The sequence below is a fragment of the Pelodiscus sinensis genome, chromosome 14 (assembly GCF_049634645.1).
Source record: "Pelodiscus sinensis isolate JC-2024 chromosome 14, ASM4963464v1, whole genome shotgun sequence".
NCBI classification, from domain to species: Eukaryota; Metazoa; Chordata; order Testudines; family Trionychidae; genus Pelodiscus; species Pelodiscus sinensis.
Window position 1 is genome coordinate 30,238,718 of NC_134724.1, and position 14,290 is coordinate 30,253,007.

At 50.1% G+C, this 14,290-nt stretch overlaps 2 protein-coding genes across 4 annotated transcripts; one reads left to right on the top strand and one right to left on the bottom strand.

Moving 5' to 3' along the window:
* Positions 1 to 374: 374 nt before the first annotated feature.
* LOC142818327 (uncharacterized) lies at positions 375 to 4,306 on the bottom strand. 3 transcript variants are annotated; one of them, XM_075897337.1, is made up of 3 exons: positions 4,211 to 4,306; positions 2,245 to 3,592; positions 375 to 1,234 (listed from the first exon to the last, which is right to left on the bottom strand). In XM_075897337.1, exons 2-3 carry the CDS (start codon positions 2,765 to 2,767, stop codon positions 441 to 443), a joined length of 1,317 nt encoding a protein of 438 aa, XP_075753452.1. In that variant the 5' UTR covers positions 2,768 to 3,592; positions 4,211 to 4,306; the 3' UTR covers positions 375 to 440. The 3 variants fall into 3 exon arrangements, with proteins under 3 accessions (XP_075753452.1, XP_075753453.1, XP_075753451.1); XM_075897338.1 differs by lacking the exon at positions 4,211 to 4,306 and having other exon boundaries at positions 375 to 1,231; positions 2,245 to 4,187; XM_075897336.1 differs by lacking the exon at positions 4,211 to 4,306 and having other exon boundaries at positions 2,245 to 4,187.
* Positions 4,307 to 4,603: 297 nt separating this feature from the next.
* On the top strand, positions 4,604 to 13,543 carry CCNB2 (cyclin B2). Its single transcript, XM_006118903.4, has 9 exons — positions 4,604 to 4,769; positions 6,797 to 6,925; positions 7,004 to 7,129; positions 7,536 to 7,706; positions 7,783 to 7,941; positions 8,967 to 9,203; positions 11,177 to 11,317; positions 12,623 to 12,733; positions 12,943 to 13,543. Exons 1-9 carry the CDS (start codon positions 4,617 to 4,619, stop codon positions 13,045 to 13,047), a joined length of 1,332 nt encoding a protein of 443 aa, XP_006118965.3. The 5' UTR covers positions 4,604 to 4,616; the 3' UTR covers positions 13,048 to 13,543.
* Positions 13,544 to 14,290: the final 747 nt, after the last annotated feature.

The window sequence follows — 14,290 nt, forward strand, 5'->3', positions numbered from 1 at the left end:
AAGGACCAAAGGATCGAGGTGGCCAGCAACACCACAATCGTCCTCCCTGCGCCTAACTTATGTTTTTGAATGTGTACTGTACTGCATATTGTAACCATTTTTTTCTGCTTGTTTGTTGCTATGTAAATATAGTTTCTGGTTTACATCTTTACTGAAAAGTCTCAGTATTTCTTTATGCGCCGCGAACCAATGACCACTGAAAAAGCACCCCCCCCCCCCGGTGATAGAGTCATGAATTTGTTGTCCACAGTTGTAACCCTCTTTAAATTGAAGTGGCTAATTGGCATCTCACATAATTTCTGTACAGTTACTAGAGGAACACAATAACCACACAAGATTGAAATGAAAACAGAACTTTTTATTTACAAAGGAGGGGGGGGGAGCTTTAACTGCGAGAAGGAGGGGGGGGACCTTTAACTGCGAGAAGGAGGGGGGGGCAGTTACTGGGACGGGTGGCCCCTGCGAGCGCCCCTCTGGGGGCGGACCTGCCCACGCTGGGCAGACCGCGTTGGGGCAGCCTGCACGCTGAGGTGCCCACGAGTAGGAGCACGAGTAGAAGCACGAGTAGGAGCACGAGTAGGAGCACGGTCTTCAGGGTCAGGAGCGGGAGCATGAGCAGGGTCAGGGTCAGGAGCATGAGCAGGGTCAGGCTCAGGGTCAGGAGCATGAGCAGGGTCAGGGTCAGGAGCATGAGCATGAGCATGAGCAGGGTCAGGGTCAGGGTCAGGGTCAGGAGCATGAGCAGGGTCAGGGTCAGGAGCATGAGCATGAGCATGAGCATGAGCAGGGTCAGGGTCAGGGTCAGGGTCAGGGTCAGGAGCATGAGCACGGTCAGGGTCAGGGTCAGGGTCAGGAGCATGAGCAGGAGCAGGAGCAGGGAGAGGAGCAGGAGCTGGGAGAGGAGCAGGGATAGGAGGGGGCATGGGCTGTGCTCCCGGAGGGATGGCGGGGGCATGCGGTCCGGCCATGCCATAGTGGATGGCATGTATTAAATGTGCCGTCAGGGTGCCCATTGTGGCACGCATCTCGCGGCATTCCTCCAGGAACGCAGCCCATCCCTCCTGCCGCCACTCCTGGTCCCCCTGCACACGCTCCGCAATGGAGGTCTGGATCCCCTCCACCGCGGTGACATGACGCCGAAGCAGCTGGTCCCGGTGTCGGAGCCTGGTCCTCCGGGCTTGGGCAGCTGGGGGTGCCGCTGCTGCTGGAGTCGCTGGTCTGGTGCTGGGTCCTGCTGCAGGGAAGAGAAGAAAGGACGGGTCAGTCAGGCAGGCCATCCACTGTCCCCACACTTCCATGCCCTCCACCCCAGAGCCCCAGGTGACCGCACAGTTGTGGCTTGGGCCCACTCAGTTCCCCTCCTGCTCCCGGGGGGTGTTGTATGTTGGCAAGAAGGACCACCCCTGGGAGTAGGGTCCTCCCTGCAGTATTGTAAGCACCGGTCTGTATCCTGGCTCCGTGCAGGGCAGGAGGGTGCTTGTGCTGCGTTCACCTGTGGAACTCCCTGCCGGTGGACACTGTGAAAAGCTTAGGGCTAATCACTGGTGTTTGACAGGGAGCGAGATGCATCCCCACGCAGTGCCTGGGAGCACACCTGTCAGTGGCGGTCTGGGCTCTCAGATCCCATTGCGTGCGATATCTCCTGGTCAGAACCAGAAAGGGTGACTGGGTGGGGGGATGTCCCATCCTTGCAGCAAAACTCAGGGGCCCATCTCCCTCCCACTATCCCTCCCGCAAGCCTGGTAGCCCAGGGACAGGTGTGGCCGCAGTGGGGACTTCCCTCGGGGAACCTGCCAAGGCACTGGGAGCAGGTGAGCGGCTCGGTGTCGGTCCACGGTCACAGGACTGTGACGCTGCACTTATCCCAGGAGCAGCTGGCTGTGCCTCACAGCCAGGCCTGGGACAGTGTGCCATTCCCTGTGCTGCACCCCTTGGTGGAGCAGCAGGCTCTGGGCTGAGTCCCTCGGGCCCTGGCCAGTTCCAGCCGGCATCCACCCTTCCCCCTGATCCCGCTGAAATGTGTTGTGAGAAGCATGGTCCCAGCCGTGCCCGCAGCTGCCTGCCCCGGCCACCTGCCGCTCAGTCACCAGGTTGCACGTGCTGCTAACTGCCGCATGCTATGCAGCGTGCAGCTCACGTGGCCTGAGTGACATGCTCTCCCCTTCCCCCCTCCGGACACTTGGGTCTCGCTCCCCCCCGCCCTCCGCCCCCCGCCCTTTGGGAGTGTAACCTTCAAAGACTCACCAGTGGGTTCCTCCCCGGCCACAGAGGAGCTGCTGGAGGGGGCCTGCTGGGTGGCAACGCTGGCCTCCTCTCCCGAAGCGCCGCCGCTCTCGTCTTCCTCCTCCGGTTCGGTGGGACGAATGATCGGGGGGTGCTGGCAGGTGTCAACGGGGACAGCTGGGCCTTGCGGGGCTGGCTCGCCCAAAAATGAGTTCAGCCGCTCAAAATAGGGGCAGGCATCAGGCCCTGCTCCCCTCCCCTCCGTGGCCCGCACGTACCCCAGCCGCAACTCCTTAACCTTCGAGCGGACCTGCTCGCAGTTGCGGCTGGGGTGCCCTTGCTGGGCGAGGTTCCTGGCCATCCGGGTGTACAGCTCAGCATTCCGGCGGCGGGACTGGAGGTCATGGAGACCCTCCTCCTCCTCCCACAGGTCCAGGAGGGCCTCCAGCTCCCTGGGGGTCCAGGATGGGGCCCTGCGCTTCCGGCCCCTGGGGGCTTCCTCCTCTGCCCCGGGTGACGGTGGCTGACCACCTCGAGCTGCCATGCCTCCGCTCAGGTGGCTGGGCAGCACACTTGCCACGTCGCAGAGCTGGGAAGGGAGGTCTCTGGGGGCCTCCTGCCACGTGCGGCCAGTAGTGTGCGTGCTCTTTAAGCCCTCGGGTAATGTGGAAGTCCGTGGCTTCTACGGGGTCTCCCGCCGTCCAAACCGCTTTTTTACGTTTCTTCTGCTTTTCCGGAAAAGCTGTCTACACTGGCCCTTTTCCGGAAAAGCTTTTCCGGAAAAAGGACTTATGCCCGAGCGGGAGCATCGTACGGTTTCCGGAATAGCGGCTGATTTTGTACAGTACAGCATCGTTGCTTTTCCGGAAATTCAAGGGCCAGTGTAGACAGCTCGCGGCTTATTCCGGAAAAGCGGCTGATTCTCCGGAATAAGTGGCCCAGTGTAGACACACCCTAGCTGTCAGAAGGGCGTTGGCATTCTATTTAGACAGAACCCTTCCGGAAGTCTCCACGATTACTATTGTCACTGGCGAATCGCTCTAAAGGTCATCAACTGTCGTCACAACGTATTTCGGCACATATCGTTAACTGCATCACTCGTTGCTACACCCTCAGGGGCAGGTCTCTATCCTGTCCACCAACCGCGCATTCAACCAGGAGTGGGCTGCCTCCACGGCATTCATGAAGAACGTCTCGCTACGGGACATATGCCGTGCAGCTACATGGTCGTCCTCATCCACGTTTGCTCGACATTATGCCCTTGACTGTCTCAAAGCGGCAGACATAGCAGTCGCTCAGGCAGTTCTTTCTTCTGTGCACAAGTAATTCCAAAGCACGACCAGCGGTTAGATGACTGCTTCATACTCACCTGTAGTGGAGCACCCACGGGGACATCACTCGAAGAAGAAATTGTTACTCACCTTGTGCAGTAACATCTGTTCTTCGAGATGTGTGTCCCTGCGGGTGCTCCACTACCCGCCCTCCTCCCGGCTTCGGAGCTCTGTCTTATCTCTTTCAGATGTTCTGGCTAGGAGGAACTGGCGAGTCGGCCCGCGCGACGCAGAAAAGCCGCGAACGCCGCGGGACGTTCTGCACATGCGCAGTCCTCCGGACGGGGCTACTGCTAGCAAGAACTTTCTGGTTTGCAGCGCCGGGACGAGCCTGACACCTGTAGTGGAGCACCCACGGGGACACACAACTGGAAGAACAGATGTTACTGCACAAGGTGAGTAACAATTTCTTCTTCACGTGACCCGAGAGCCCTGGGAAGCATCCGGAATGAGACAGGCTCTGTGCCCCGCCCCATCCTCTGCTGGGCCTTCGGAGCAGCTGACAACATGGCCGAATGGGGGGGGGGGACACCCAGGAGGAGGTACCAGAGATCGCCCCCCCCCCCGCTGCATGGCCCCCCTCTCGCTCTTTCCAGCCTCCATGCCTGTCCTCAGCCCCGCTCCTGCCCCTTGTCAAACTCCCTCCCCCTTCTCACCCTGGCATCCCCGCCCTCTGCCCCTTTCTCCGCCTCGAAGCGGCTCCCCGCGAGCTCCAGCGGCAGCCTCCGTGCCAAGCCAACCGCTCCCTCCCGCGCGCAGAGCAGCCCCGCCCGTCCTGTCCCGCCCCGCCCCGCCCCGCCCCGCTCTGGCACCAGCCCCGAGCTCCGCCTTCAGCCGAGCTGACTACGTGTCCCACGCGCCTTTGCGCGAGGCCGGGCTCGCGAGAACTGCCGCGTGTGGCCTAGATCCGGGAGCCGCTGGTTGGGCCGCGAGCTGAGTTCCCGCGGAAGTGCTTCGAAGCCGATTTCCCTTTCCCCCTCCAAGGGGCATCGTCACGGCAACGCATGGGGCGGAGCCCGATGGCCGGGCCAATCAGAGGAGAGCATTGTACGAAGCTGCCCAATGGGGGCAGAGGCGGGGCGCTATTTGAAGCGGAGGGCGGCGCGCTGGGGCCGTAGCTGTGTCAAACGCCGGCGGGTGTGGGAGTCGCTCTCGCAGCCAGCCCGTGTCCCGTGCAGAGCTGCCGCCCTCATGGCGCTGGTCCGGCGCGCTGCGGTGAGTGCGGGCCGGGCTGGGGCGACCGCGGGGTCCCCTGCAGGCGGGTACCGGGAAGGGAAAGCCCGGGCAGGGCTGGGTCTGCGACTCCGGGCCCAGCCTGCTCTGCCCCGGGCGGGTCGCAGCAACAGCCCCGGCAGCTGTGGCCAGGCCGGTGGGATCACGGTCACCTCTGCCCAGGGGTGGGTGTTGGGTGGGGGCGCTTGGCTCCCCTGCATCCCCTCACGTGGGGACTCGCCTCACGCTGCTGTAACTCACTTCCCGTGCAGGCAAGGCCGCGCGCCAAGGGCCTGAGCAGTCTCCTGGGGCAGTGCAACACCTGGGGCTCAGGTATTGATCTCAGCTGTGTCTGTCAGGCAGGACACTCAGCAGATGGCAAGAACAGCGCTTATCAGCTTGCCCTATGGCAGGGTTTCCCTATCTGTGGGTTGGGACCCAAATATGGGTTGCTGTTATATTTCAAAAGGGTCTCCAAGTATCTCCCCAGGTGGCTCTGCCTCCTCTCCGCTCCCCATTTTTGAATTGCCTTGGGTCACCAAGTCCTCCTGAATTGTCAAAATGGGTCCCCATCTGGAAAAGGTTGGGAACTGCTGCTCTATGGGAATGGGAGACAGAAGTGCTTGGGCAGGGAACTTGTTCTGGGAAAATCTTCCATGACTTTTCCAGAACAAGAAGAATGCCTACTGTTTCTCTTGAGCTCTGGGAGCTCTTCAAAAGTAAGGCTGCTATACAGCTGACTGTGGTGATCTCAAAAAAAAAAAAATCTAATAGCACTTATAGACTAACAAAACACGTAGATGGTTTCATGAGCTTTCGTGGGCCCAAATAAATAGGGGGAAAAAATGGGAGTGCAACTGGGGAAAAACATGTAGGCAGAGCTGGTAGTTTAAGAGCATCTAAAGATTGGGTAGTTAAGATCCTAGGATAGCAATTACAGAGGAAGAGTACTAAGGCAAGAATCTACAGACAAAGAGCTGTTGGCACCTTCAATGGAGATAATGGATGGCTGGGACATTATCAACCTAACAGTCAATGAAGGTGCCAACAGCTCTTTGTGTAGAGAATTGAATTTTTGTTGTTTTACAGTGCTTTATTATCTTTGCACTTGTACCCTAAAATTTCATTGCCCAGCTACCAATAAGTTGTTTAAACAAATGTGTTGCAATGGTAGAAGAAAATTGTCTAAACTGTAGGTATTGGCCGGGGGGAGAGGTGTATTTTATTAAAAAAAGTTGAGTAACACTGTTCTTTTGGAAACTATGTTGCAAAGCCTGAAATATGAACTAATTGCTCAGACACAAGGGACAACAAATTTAATTTCTACGTTGTGACCACTAAAATATTCTTACAGCAGAGTAAGTCTTCTCAAAGGCTTGTTCTCATGTAGCTCTTCCCATTTCTTAGCTTTCAACAAAAGGAGACATTACTATCACCCTTAGAAATCTTTCCTAACTTCACAGTAACAGATAGGTTTCAGTAAGGCAGTTCAGGGCTCTGCTCTTCTATCTGAAACTGAGTAAAGTACTTTGATGCTCTGACATACAAAGCATGCAAAATAACTGGCAACAATGCCTTACCATGTAGTGTAAAATGCATAAGGCAATTTCCTCTTTGAGGTTCTTTTGTCCCCACCTAATCTGGTCACTAAGCTGCATTTCTGTGGAGGTGATCCAGTTACAATCGGGTGGGCACACTAAGTAGTTAAACCACAGGTGAGCATTCTAAAACTGAACCTTAAAGCATTTGTTTCCAGTGAGGAAGGACAAGATTTGGGTGACTTCATTTCTGATTTCTGTAAACAGTTTTAATAGCACTCTCCATCATGCATTTGACCAAATCCTTTTATTCGCCTCCCTGTCCTGCTATACACAGTTGTGTGCTGGGAAAACACAGTGCAGTAGCATACAAGACTAGTGAGTGTGCCCAGATACTGTGGTGGCTGATTTTAAGCTTGGTAATCTGAAAGTAATTCTACTTGGACTTGATTTAGCTTTTTAAACCTTGCTTACATTTTTTTTCCCTTGCAGATTACTAGAGGGGTGGAAAATGCTGGGACAGGACTTAACAACAAAGGCAAAAGTCAAGTAACTAACAAAAGGGCTGCTCTGGAAGAGATTGGAAATAAAGTTACAATCAGAGGAACATATATAGCCAAGGTAAAGGTTTTGTTCCACTTTAGTAGGCAGAAAAGCAATTTGCTAGCTCTTATTAAATGTTCTTCTTTCCTCTGGTAGAAAACAGATAGCTTCAAAGTACCTATAAAAACTACAAAAGGAGCTACTAAGCCGGTAAATATAACTGCACAACCTAAACCTCCAGTTGCAGTGAATTTAACACTCAAAGAAGATCCTGTTCCAAAGGTAGGAAATTAATTCCTATACTATAGTTTTTACCCTCTGGTCCTCCACTCTAGGCCTTTCTAAGGCAAGAGCTTTAACAGTTCAGAAAAAGATCAGATCAATATTATGGATATTATCCCTGGCTTCAAACTATTGGCTCAGAGTAGCAACTGTCTTGGGATGTGACAGTTAACACTACCCTGTTAAGACTTGGAAAAAACACTGGTCAGATCATGAAAGATATCCGTAACTATGAAAAGGCTTTATGGGCTCAAATATTGTAGGTGTCTTAAAGCTAAGATACCATTTTGGTGGCTGGCTGCTTAGTTTACCTGCCATTCAAACAACTTGGGGGAAGGGCAAAATATTGTAAAATGAGATGGTAGACCTAATGTACAGGCATCAGGAACTCTAATCTTTCCACTAGATTCTGTCTCCAACCCCTATGGATGTGTCCATGAAAGAAGAGGACCTATGCCAAGCTTTCTCCGATGTTCTGCTTAACAACATAGAGGATATCGATGCTGATGATTGGGAAAACCCTCAACTATGCAGTGATTATGTAAAGGATATTTATCTGTATCTGAGGCAGCTTGAGGTATGAACGCTTAAGTACTACACATTCAAATGAAATTAAACTTTCAGTCTATTTCATATGGGTCTCTGTTTAACAGTTGCAGCAATCAGTACGTCCATACTATCTCAATGGGAAGGAGATTAATGGGCGTATGCGTGCAATTCTAGTTGACTGGCTGGTTCAGGTCCACTCAAGATTTCAGCTCTTGCAGGAAACACTGTACATGTGTGTTGCTGTTATGGATCGTTTCTTACAAGTAAGTATCTGAAATAAGCCTGCCCAACAGAGATGGGCTGGATCCAGTCTAAGCCTTTCACTTTAGACTGTGGCCATCCTGCCAACTCTCAGGCAGGGAGCAATCTCAAGGCTCAGCGTGGCTGTTGCATGTGCCTATCTGCGCAAGGGGGAGAGGGGAGCTTCGTGTGCTGCCCATACCTAGCATAATCACTCTGCTCCCATTGACTGCCCCTGCTCCCAGTACAATTGAACTCTCCCAGCCATTGGGAGCTGATTATGCTGGGTGAAGTGAAGGCAAACTGACCAATGGGAGCTCAGTATTCTGGGGTGGTGCATGAATCCTCCCTCCATGGCACACAGAGCAGCCAACTGGAGGGTCCTGCTGTCTAGGAGCTACCTAAGCAAGTGCCTCCCAATCAGCCTGCCCTCTGGCACCAAAATCCCTTCCACACTCCCAACTCTTGCCCCAGGTCACCACCCTTTCCTGCCTTAGATCACAACTCTCATCTCCTGCACAGACACAGATCACAGCTTTCACAGACCTTGCACCCCTCAACTCTCCTGCATCCATATCTCCTCCTGGACCCTGAACCCCATCCCTTGCCCCTGGTCACTGCACCCACCTTCATCCTAGTCCCCTACCTTGAGCTTTCTACACCCAACCTCCATCCTAGACCCCAAACCTACTCCATAGATGAGTGCAGCCCTTGACACTTTACAAAATCTTGGCAGGCCCCCATCGAGTTATTGCTCACCCTTGCTGTACAACATGATCTTGCATTAGGAGACTCATTAAATACACTCTAAAGTAACTCTTGTCTGATGCTTCTGGATTTTGGATGATAGATATTCCATGCAAACTTAATGTTAACTTTCTACCTCCCAGTTTAGCTCTGGGAGGGGTGTTCTGGCTACCCCAACTCAACTTGGGGACAGATGGATCCCAAGGTTAAATAGATGTATTGCATGCTGAAATTAAATTAAACTGACTCGCTAAGCAGATTCACAGGCCTTTTTAATAGTTCTCTAAACCTGTTAATACAGATTCATCCTGTATCGCGTAAGAAGCTTCAGCTGGCAGGTGTTACAGCATTGCTTCTTGCCTCAAAGTATGAGGAGATATTCTCCCCTAATATTGCGGATTTTGTCTACGTCACTGACAATGCGTACTCTAGTGCTCAGATCAGAGAGATGGAAATGATGATTCTTAAGGAACTGAACTTTGATTTGGGACGCCCTCTGCCACTTCACTTCTTAAGAAGAGCATCAAAAGCTGGAGAAGTATGTACTTTTGTCTCAATTCTCCTGCTAATGAGATACAATTATTGGTGGTAAGGGAAGTTGGGGATGCCCATTTAGGCAGTGTGATCTGGCCTTCTGGTTTTAAAGCAGGATATGCTAAGACAGGGTTTCCCAACCTATGCATTGCCAAGTGGCTCTGCCTCCCTCTCCTCCCCCCCCCCCATTTTTGAATTGCTTTGGGTCACCAAGTCTTCCTGAATTGTCAAAATGGGTCCGCATCTGGAAAGGGCTGGGAACTGCTGTGCTAAGGGATGCTCACTTAAACAGAACAAACTGGTGTGTAGGATAGGTATGTCAGAGGCAGGAGCCAGTGCTGGGAGAAATGGCTTTAAAGCTGGTATCCCCCCAGCACTGTCTCTCTGGTGCTGCCAGTTCTCTCCTCCCCTGCCTGGGGCTACTGCTTAAAAAGAGGCTTCCCCTGAGCATGATCTCTCTAGTGCTGGGGGAAAGGGAAGGAGGGGGGGCAGAGAGGGCAAGGGAGACAGGGGTGCTGCAGCTCTGCCTTTTAATGTAGTAAAAGCTGCCTGGCTCTTACTACTTCATTAAAAAGGCAGAGCCACAGTGGGGTTAGCAAGCTGGGACCAGTGTGAGCCAGGAGTGCTTAGCCCCAGCTCGTGCTGCCTCTGGGGGCTAACCCTGCAGCAGCTCTGCAGTTTAAATGTAATAGGAGCTGGGCTTCTGCATGCCTGGCCCCTATTACATTTAAACTGCAGAGCTGCAGCAGGCTGATCAGCTAAATTACAATCTAACATCCCTATTTATATGGCCCACCCAACAAACAGTCCTTCCTTACAGAAAGGACTAGGCAGTAGTGAGTCATTTTACTCTGACTACAAAGTAATTTATGAATTGCCACAAAGACTGACAACTTGACAGTGTTACAACAGTTACAATTCTCCTCTTGAATCTTTTGTTCTCATAAGGATGTAACAACTACAGATGTGTAGCTGTCTGATACAGATGACTAGTTGGTTAAACAACATGGCTACATCTACACTGGCATGATCTTGCGCAAAAACGCTTGCGGAAGAGTTCTTGTGTTAAAGTAGTTGTGGGAGAGCGTGTCTACACTGGCATGTGCTATTGTGCAAGAGCATCCATGCCACTGTAGACGCTTTCTTGTGCAAGAAATTCATGTTGCCTGTCTACACTGGCCAGTTGTGCAAGAGAGCTTATTCCTGAGCGGGAGCATCATCGTTCTTGTGCAAGAAGCCCCGATTTTATACAATAGAATGTCAGTTTACTTGTGCAAGAACTCGTGGCCAGGGTAAAGAGGCAGCAAGTTTTTGCACAAGAGCAGCTGCTTTAGCGCAAGATCGTGCCGGTGTAGACACAGCCCATGAGGCAAGTAACCAGGAGCAGGGTGGCAGGTGGGAGCTGCCTCTTGTGTAATCCCTGAGATTTTCAGCAATTGTTTAATTACATGCATTAATATCCCTAGTTGTGCAGTAGATTGAAGGAGACAAAGATTAAAATCGAAGAGCAAAAGCTTTGCTCACCCTGTCACAGAATGGAAGCCTTATTAGGTGAAACCATTGGCTGTAATACCTTAATCAAAATTAAGTTATCCATTGTCTCACCCCAGAGAGGCAAGAGTAGGACTCCTCATTCTCTAGGTATGCTGTAGTACTTGCAAAAAGCACTGCAGGGAGTCTAGCTTTTCATGGTGAGGCAAATAGTGACCCATACCCATTAGGCTTCTGGTTAGACCAAACAAGTCTTGCTACCTGCTCTGAGGCAAAGGTTCTATTGCATCTTCAAGAGAAAAAGACCAAACTCCCACTTAACCAAGTTGCAAAGACTTGTATAACAGAGGGCAACAGGGTTAGCAACAACTCTATTCCAAGCAGAAGGAAGAACATGAAGTAGCTGTAAATCTGGACCACCTTAATGGTGCTACCATGAAATGGAGTGGCAAATATTATGACTTAACAAGCTATTGATCTTGGCAGGCTGATGCTGAGCAGCATACGTTAGCTAAATACCTGATGGAGCTGACACTCATAGACTATGATATGGCACACCATCCTCCTTCAGAGATAGCAGCTGCTGCCTTATGCTTGTCTCAAAAGGTTCTGGGGCAAGGCAAATGGGTGAGTTGCTTTTTTTATTTGACCAGACACAGACGTCAGCTAAACTTGTGGGCTGTGCAAGTTATCTATGCAAAACATAGCTGGTATGATTACTACTAAGTTTCTGGTACTAATGAAACATTTGTATTTTGTTGCCCTTAGGCCTGACCAGTTCAGTGTGTGTTAGCTGGAGGGTTGGAACACTATCACAGTGCACTTGGCATGAAGGCCTATACTAAGCTACTAAATTTATCCTCAGAAATAATGGTGGGGGGAAAAGCCAGTTTAGCCACTAGGTCCCATGCCTTGAGTATTTTTCTTGAGTATTCTTTCTTTATCTGCTTAATAAGACTATAGTGAGGGCATTCTGAAATAGTTAGACCCAATAACTTTCAGTCAGTAAAGGCTTTTTGGTCAGTATCAGAATTCCACTTCAGGAAGCAATGTGGTCTGGTACCACAAAGAATAGTGACTGCATGAGAGCAAATTCCAATGACGGTTACTGAACTATCTACACTAACATCTTAGCCTGGCTTAGATTTTTGCCTACAATCACATCTTCCCCTTGGTGAGGAAGGACCATGTCAAGGCAATAGTGTAAAGCAGTGTTTCCCAATTTTATTTGGCCACAGAACCCCTAGTTGCCTTTTTTAAAAGGCCCCTGCCGCATTTTGTTGAGCCAGAAAAAAAAGCCCTTGGCCATGGCTCTTTCACAGGAGGCGGGGGAGTGCCGGCTCTTTGCAGAACCCTTGCTTTCGCTTTGCGGATTTCCCGGGTTCCCCAGAGCACCAATTGGAAACACTGGTGTAAAGATACCACGGTAGGCAATGTAGTGAACATTTTACTGGGATGAACAGTCAAAAGTAGGCATCAGCCTGTGGCTCTCGGGAACTTGAAGTAAACTTCACCTGGATTATGATAAACATGTTTGAGTTGGGTCCTGCACTCCTTAAACTCAGACACTTTTGAATCGGTCCTGCTGTTGCAGGTCACTCCTTCCTTACCACTGTCAGCACAGAGGCTGGAAATGCCCTGAGCACCTGCTGCCTTTCCTGCCAGCTGAACCTGTTCAGCACACACAGTTCAAGTTTTACTGTGGCCTTTTAATGTTTCTGACTTGCATTAAATCCTTAGGACTGCAACTTGGGTGCCATTACCTAAGCCTCATAACCAAAGATGATTCCGATCTAAGCTACACACAGATTGAGTTGAACGTGTTACCTTTTAATGTTTGGTTTAGACTGGATGTTAGTTTGGGTGATACTGTAGTGTCTCAGGCATTTTAGGCAACTATGGTAGGGGGTTCTGACTAGTCTTGTATTGCAGGGTGTAAAGCAGCAGTTCTACACTGGATATGCAGAAGACAGTCTTACACTAATAATGCAACATATGGCCAAGAATGTAGTAAAAGTAAACAAGAATTTAACAAAATACACTGTAAGTATATGGTAAGGCTAAATATCTATACTTGAAATTAAGTAATATACTAGAGATGTATATTGCCTAAGTTTCTTTTCAATATTAAACTTTCTGGACTCTTTGAAAGTGCTTCAGTGGAAATAGGTAGTAAGTAGTCTGATTTCTCTAATGTAGCACAAACTGTAAACTTGTGTACTTGGTATTAATAGTCTCTCTAATTCCTACAGGCTGTAAGGAACAAGTATGCAAGCAGCAAGCTCATGAGAATCAGCACAATTCCTCAGCTGAACTCCAAAACAGTCAGAGACCTAGCTTCATCACTCATGGGATAATCCTAGGTAGACAATTTCTGCTCCATGCACTTTGTCAACATATGCCTATTGAGGCAGAACTGCTGCTTTTTGAACATAGCCTTCCAATCTTAGCACAGACACCTCAGACTGTGAAAGCAAACTTTTAAGACTTGACCTCTACTCTTCTATACCTAGAAATAAAGCTCCTTTTCTAAAAAACCTTTCATTGGGCATTACTTGTGTAGATAGTGCATGTGACAACTTTTTGCACTTAGTGTTGACTTGAGATGACCTTTGTCATAGGCCAGCAATCAGATAATCTACATTTGTCATAGTTAACCAGGCCTGGTCTAACCTGATTAGGGTATAAGCCGTAACTTATGCCACAGCAGTGATTCATGTCAACAAGGTTTCATATTCAAATTTCTACTTGTGCTCCTACCAATCCTAAGTAGATTTGCTACAAATCTCCTGCAGTAGCCATATATGGCTGTGGCATAGTATTACAACATCATCTGCCCTCCGTGGCTTGCTAGGGGTAGAGGTACATTTAAATCTGGTCCAAGGCAGGAGCTTATGTTGTCTGAACAGGGTTTTAGTCATGAATAGCAATTAGACATTTAATCGATTCCCTACCTTAATCAGAACCACCTTTCCATATAAGCAAGTCCTAGGCTAGCACTGTATGCAAATTGCTGTCTAGCAAAGTACATTAGCAAAACAAATCTTTATACCAATAATTGGATCTTCCTTCCCCTATAGTAGGGGCACTTCTTGGTCTCATAGGCTATAGCATGTTGTCATGGATTCTAGTGGGACTAAATCTGTATTGTATACTCACATGTGAGTGCACAAATAAACAATGAAAATGGCAAATGATGATGATCTGACCAGGCACTTAAGCACCCCGCAGGCTTAAACTATCAAGTACAGCTGAGTGAACTGCCTTGGCTGGTCTCCAAGATGGTGATGAAAAAGGGTTTGTGTTGTATTTAAAAAAAAAAAAAAAGCATGTCTTAACTAACATAGTAATGCTGTTGCTAAAGCAAAATGTTTTGGTGACAACCATTTTTACTTCATGCTGCAGTTTTATTGTGGTTGTCTAAACTCACCTCCCTGTTCTAACACCCTCAGGACCTGAATGGTCCCAACAAAAGTTTGCTGGACCAGAGGAGGTTAGGCCTCTGGGGGTTTCCTTGCTGAGCCCTGGCCAGACTGGCAAGCTGGCAGCAGCAGGATGTGGAAGGCTCAGGTGCTGGACCACTGGCCCTGTAGGTTGCTT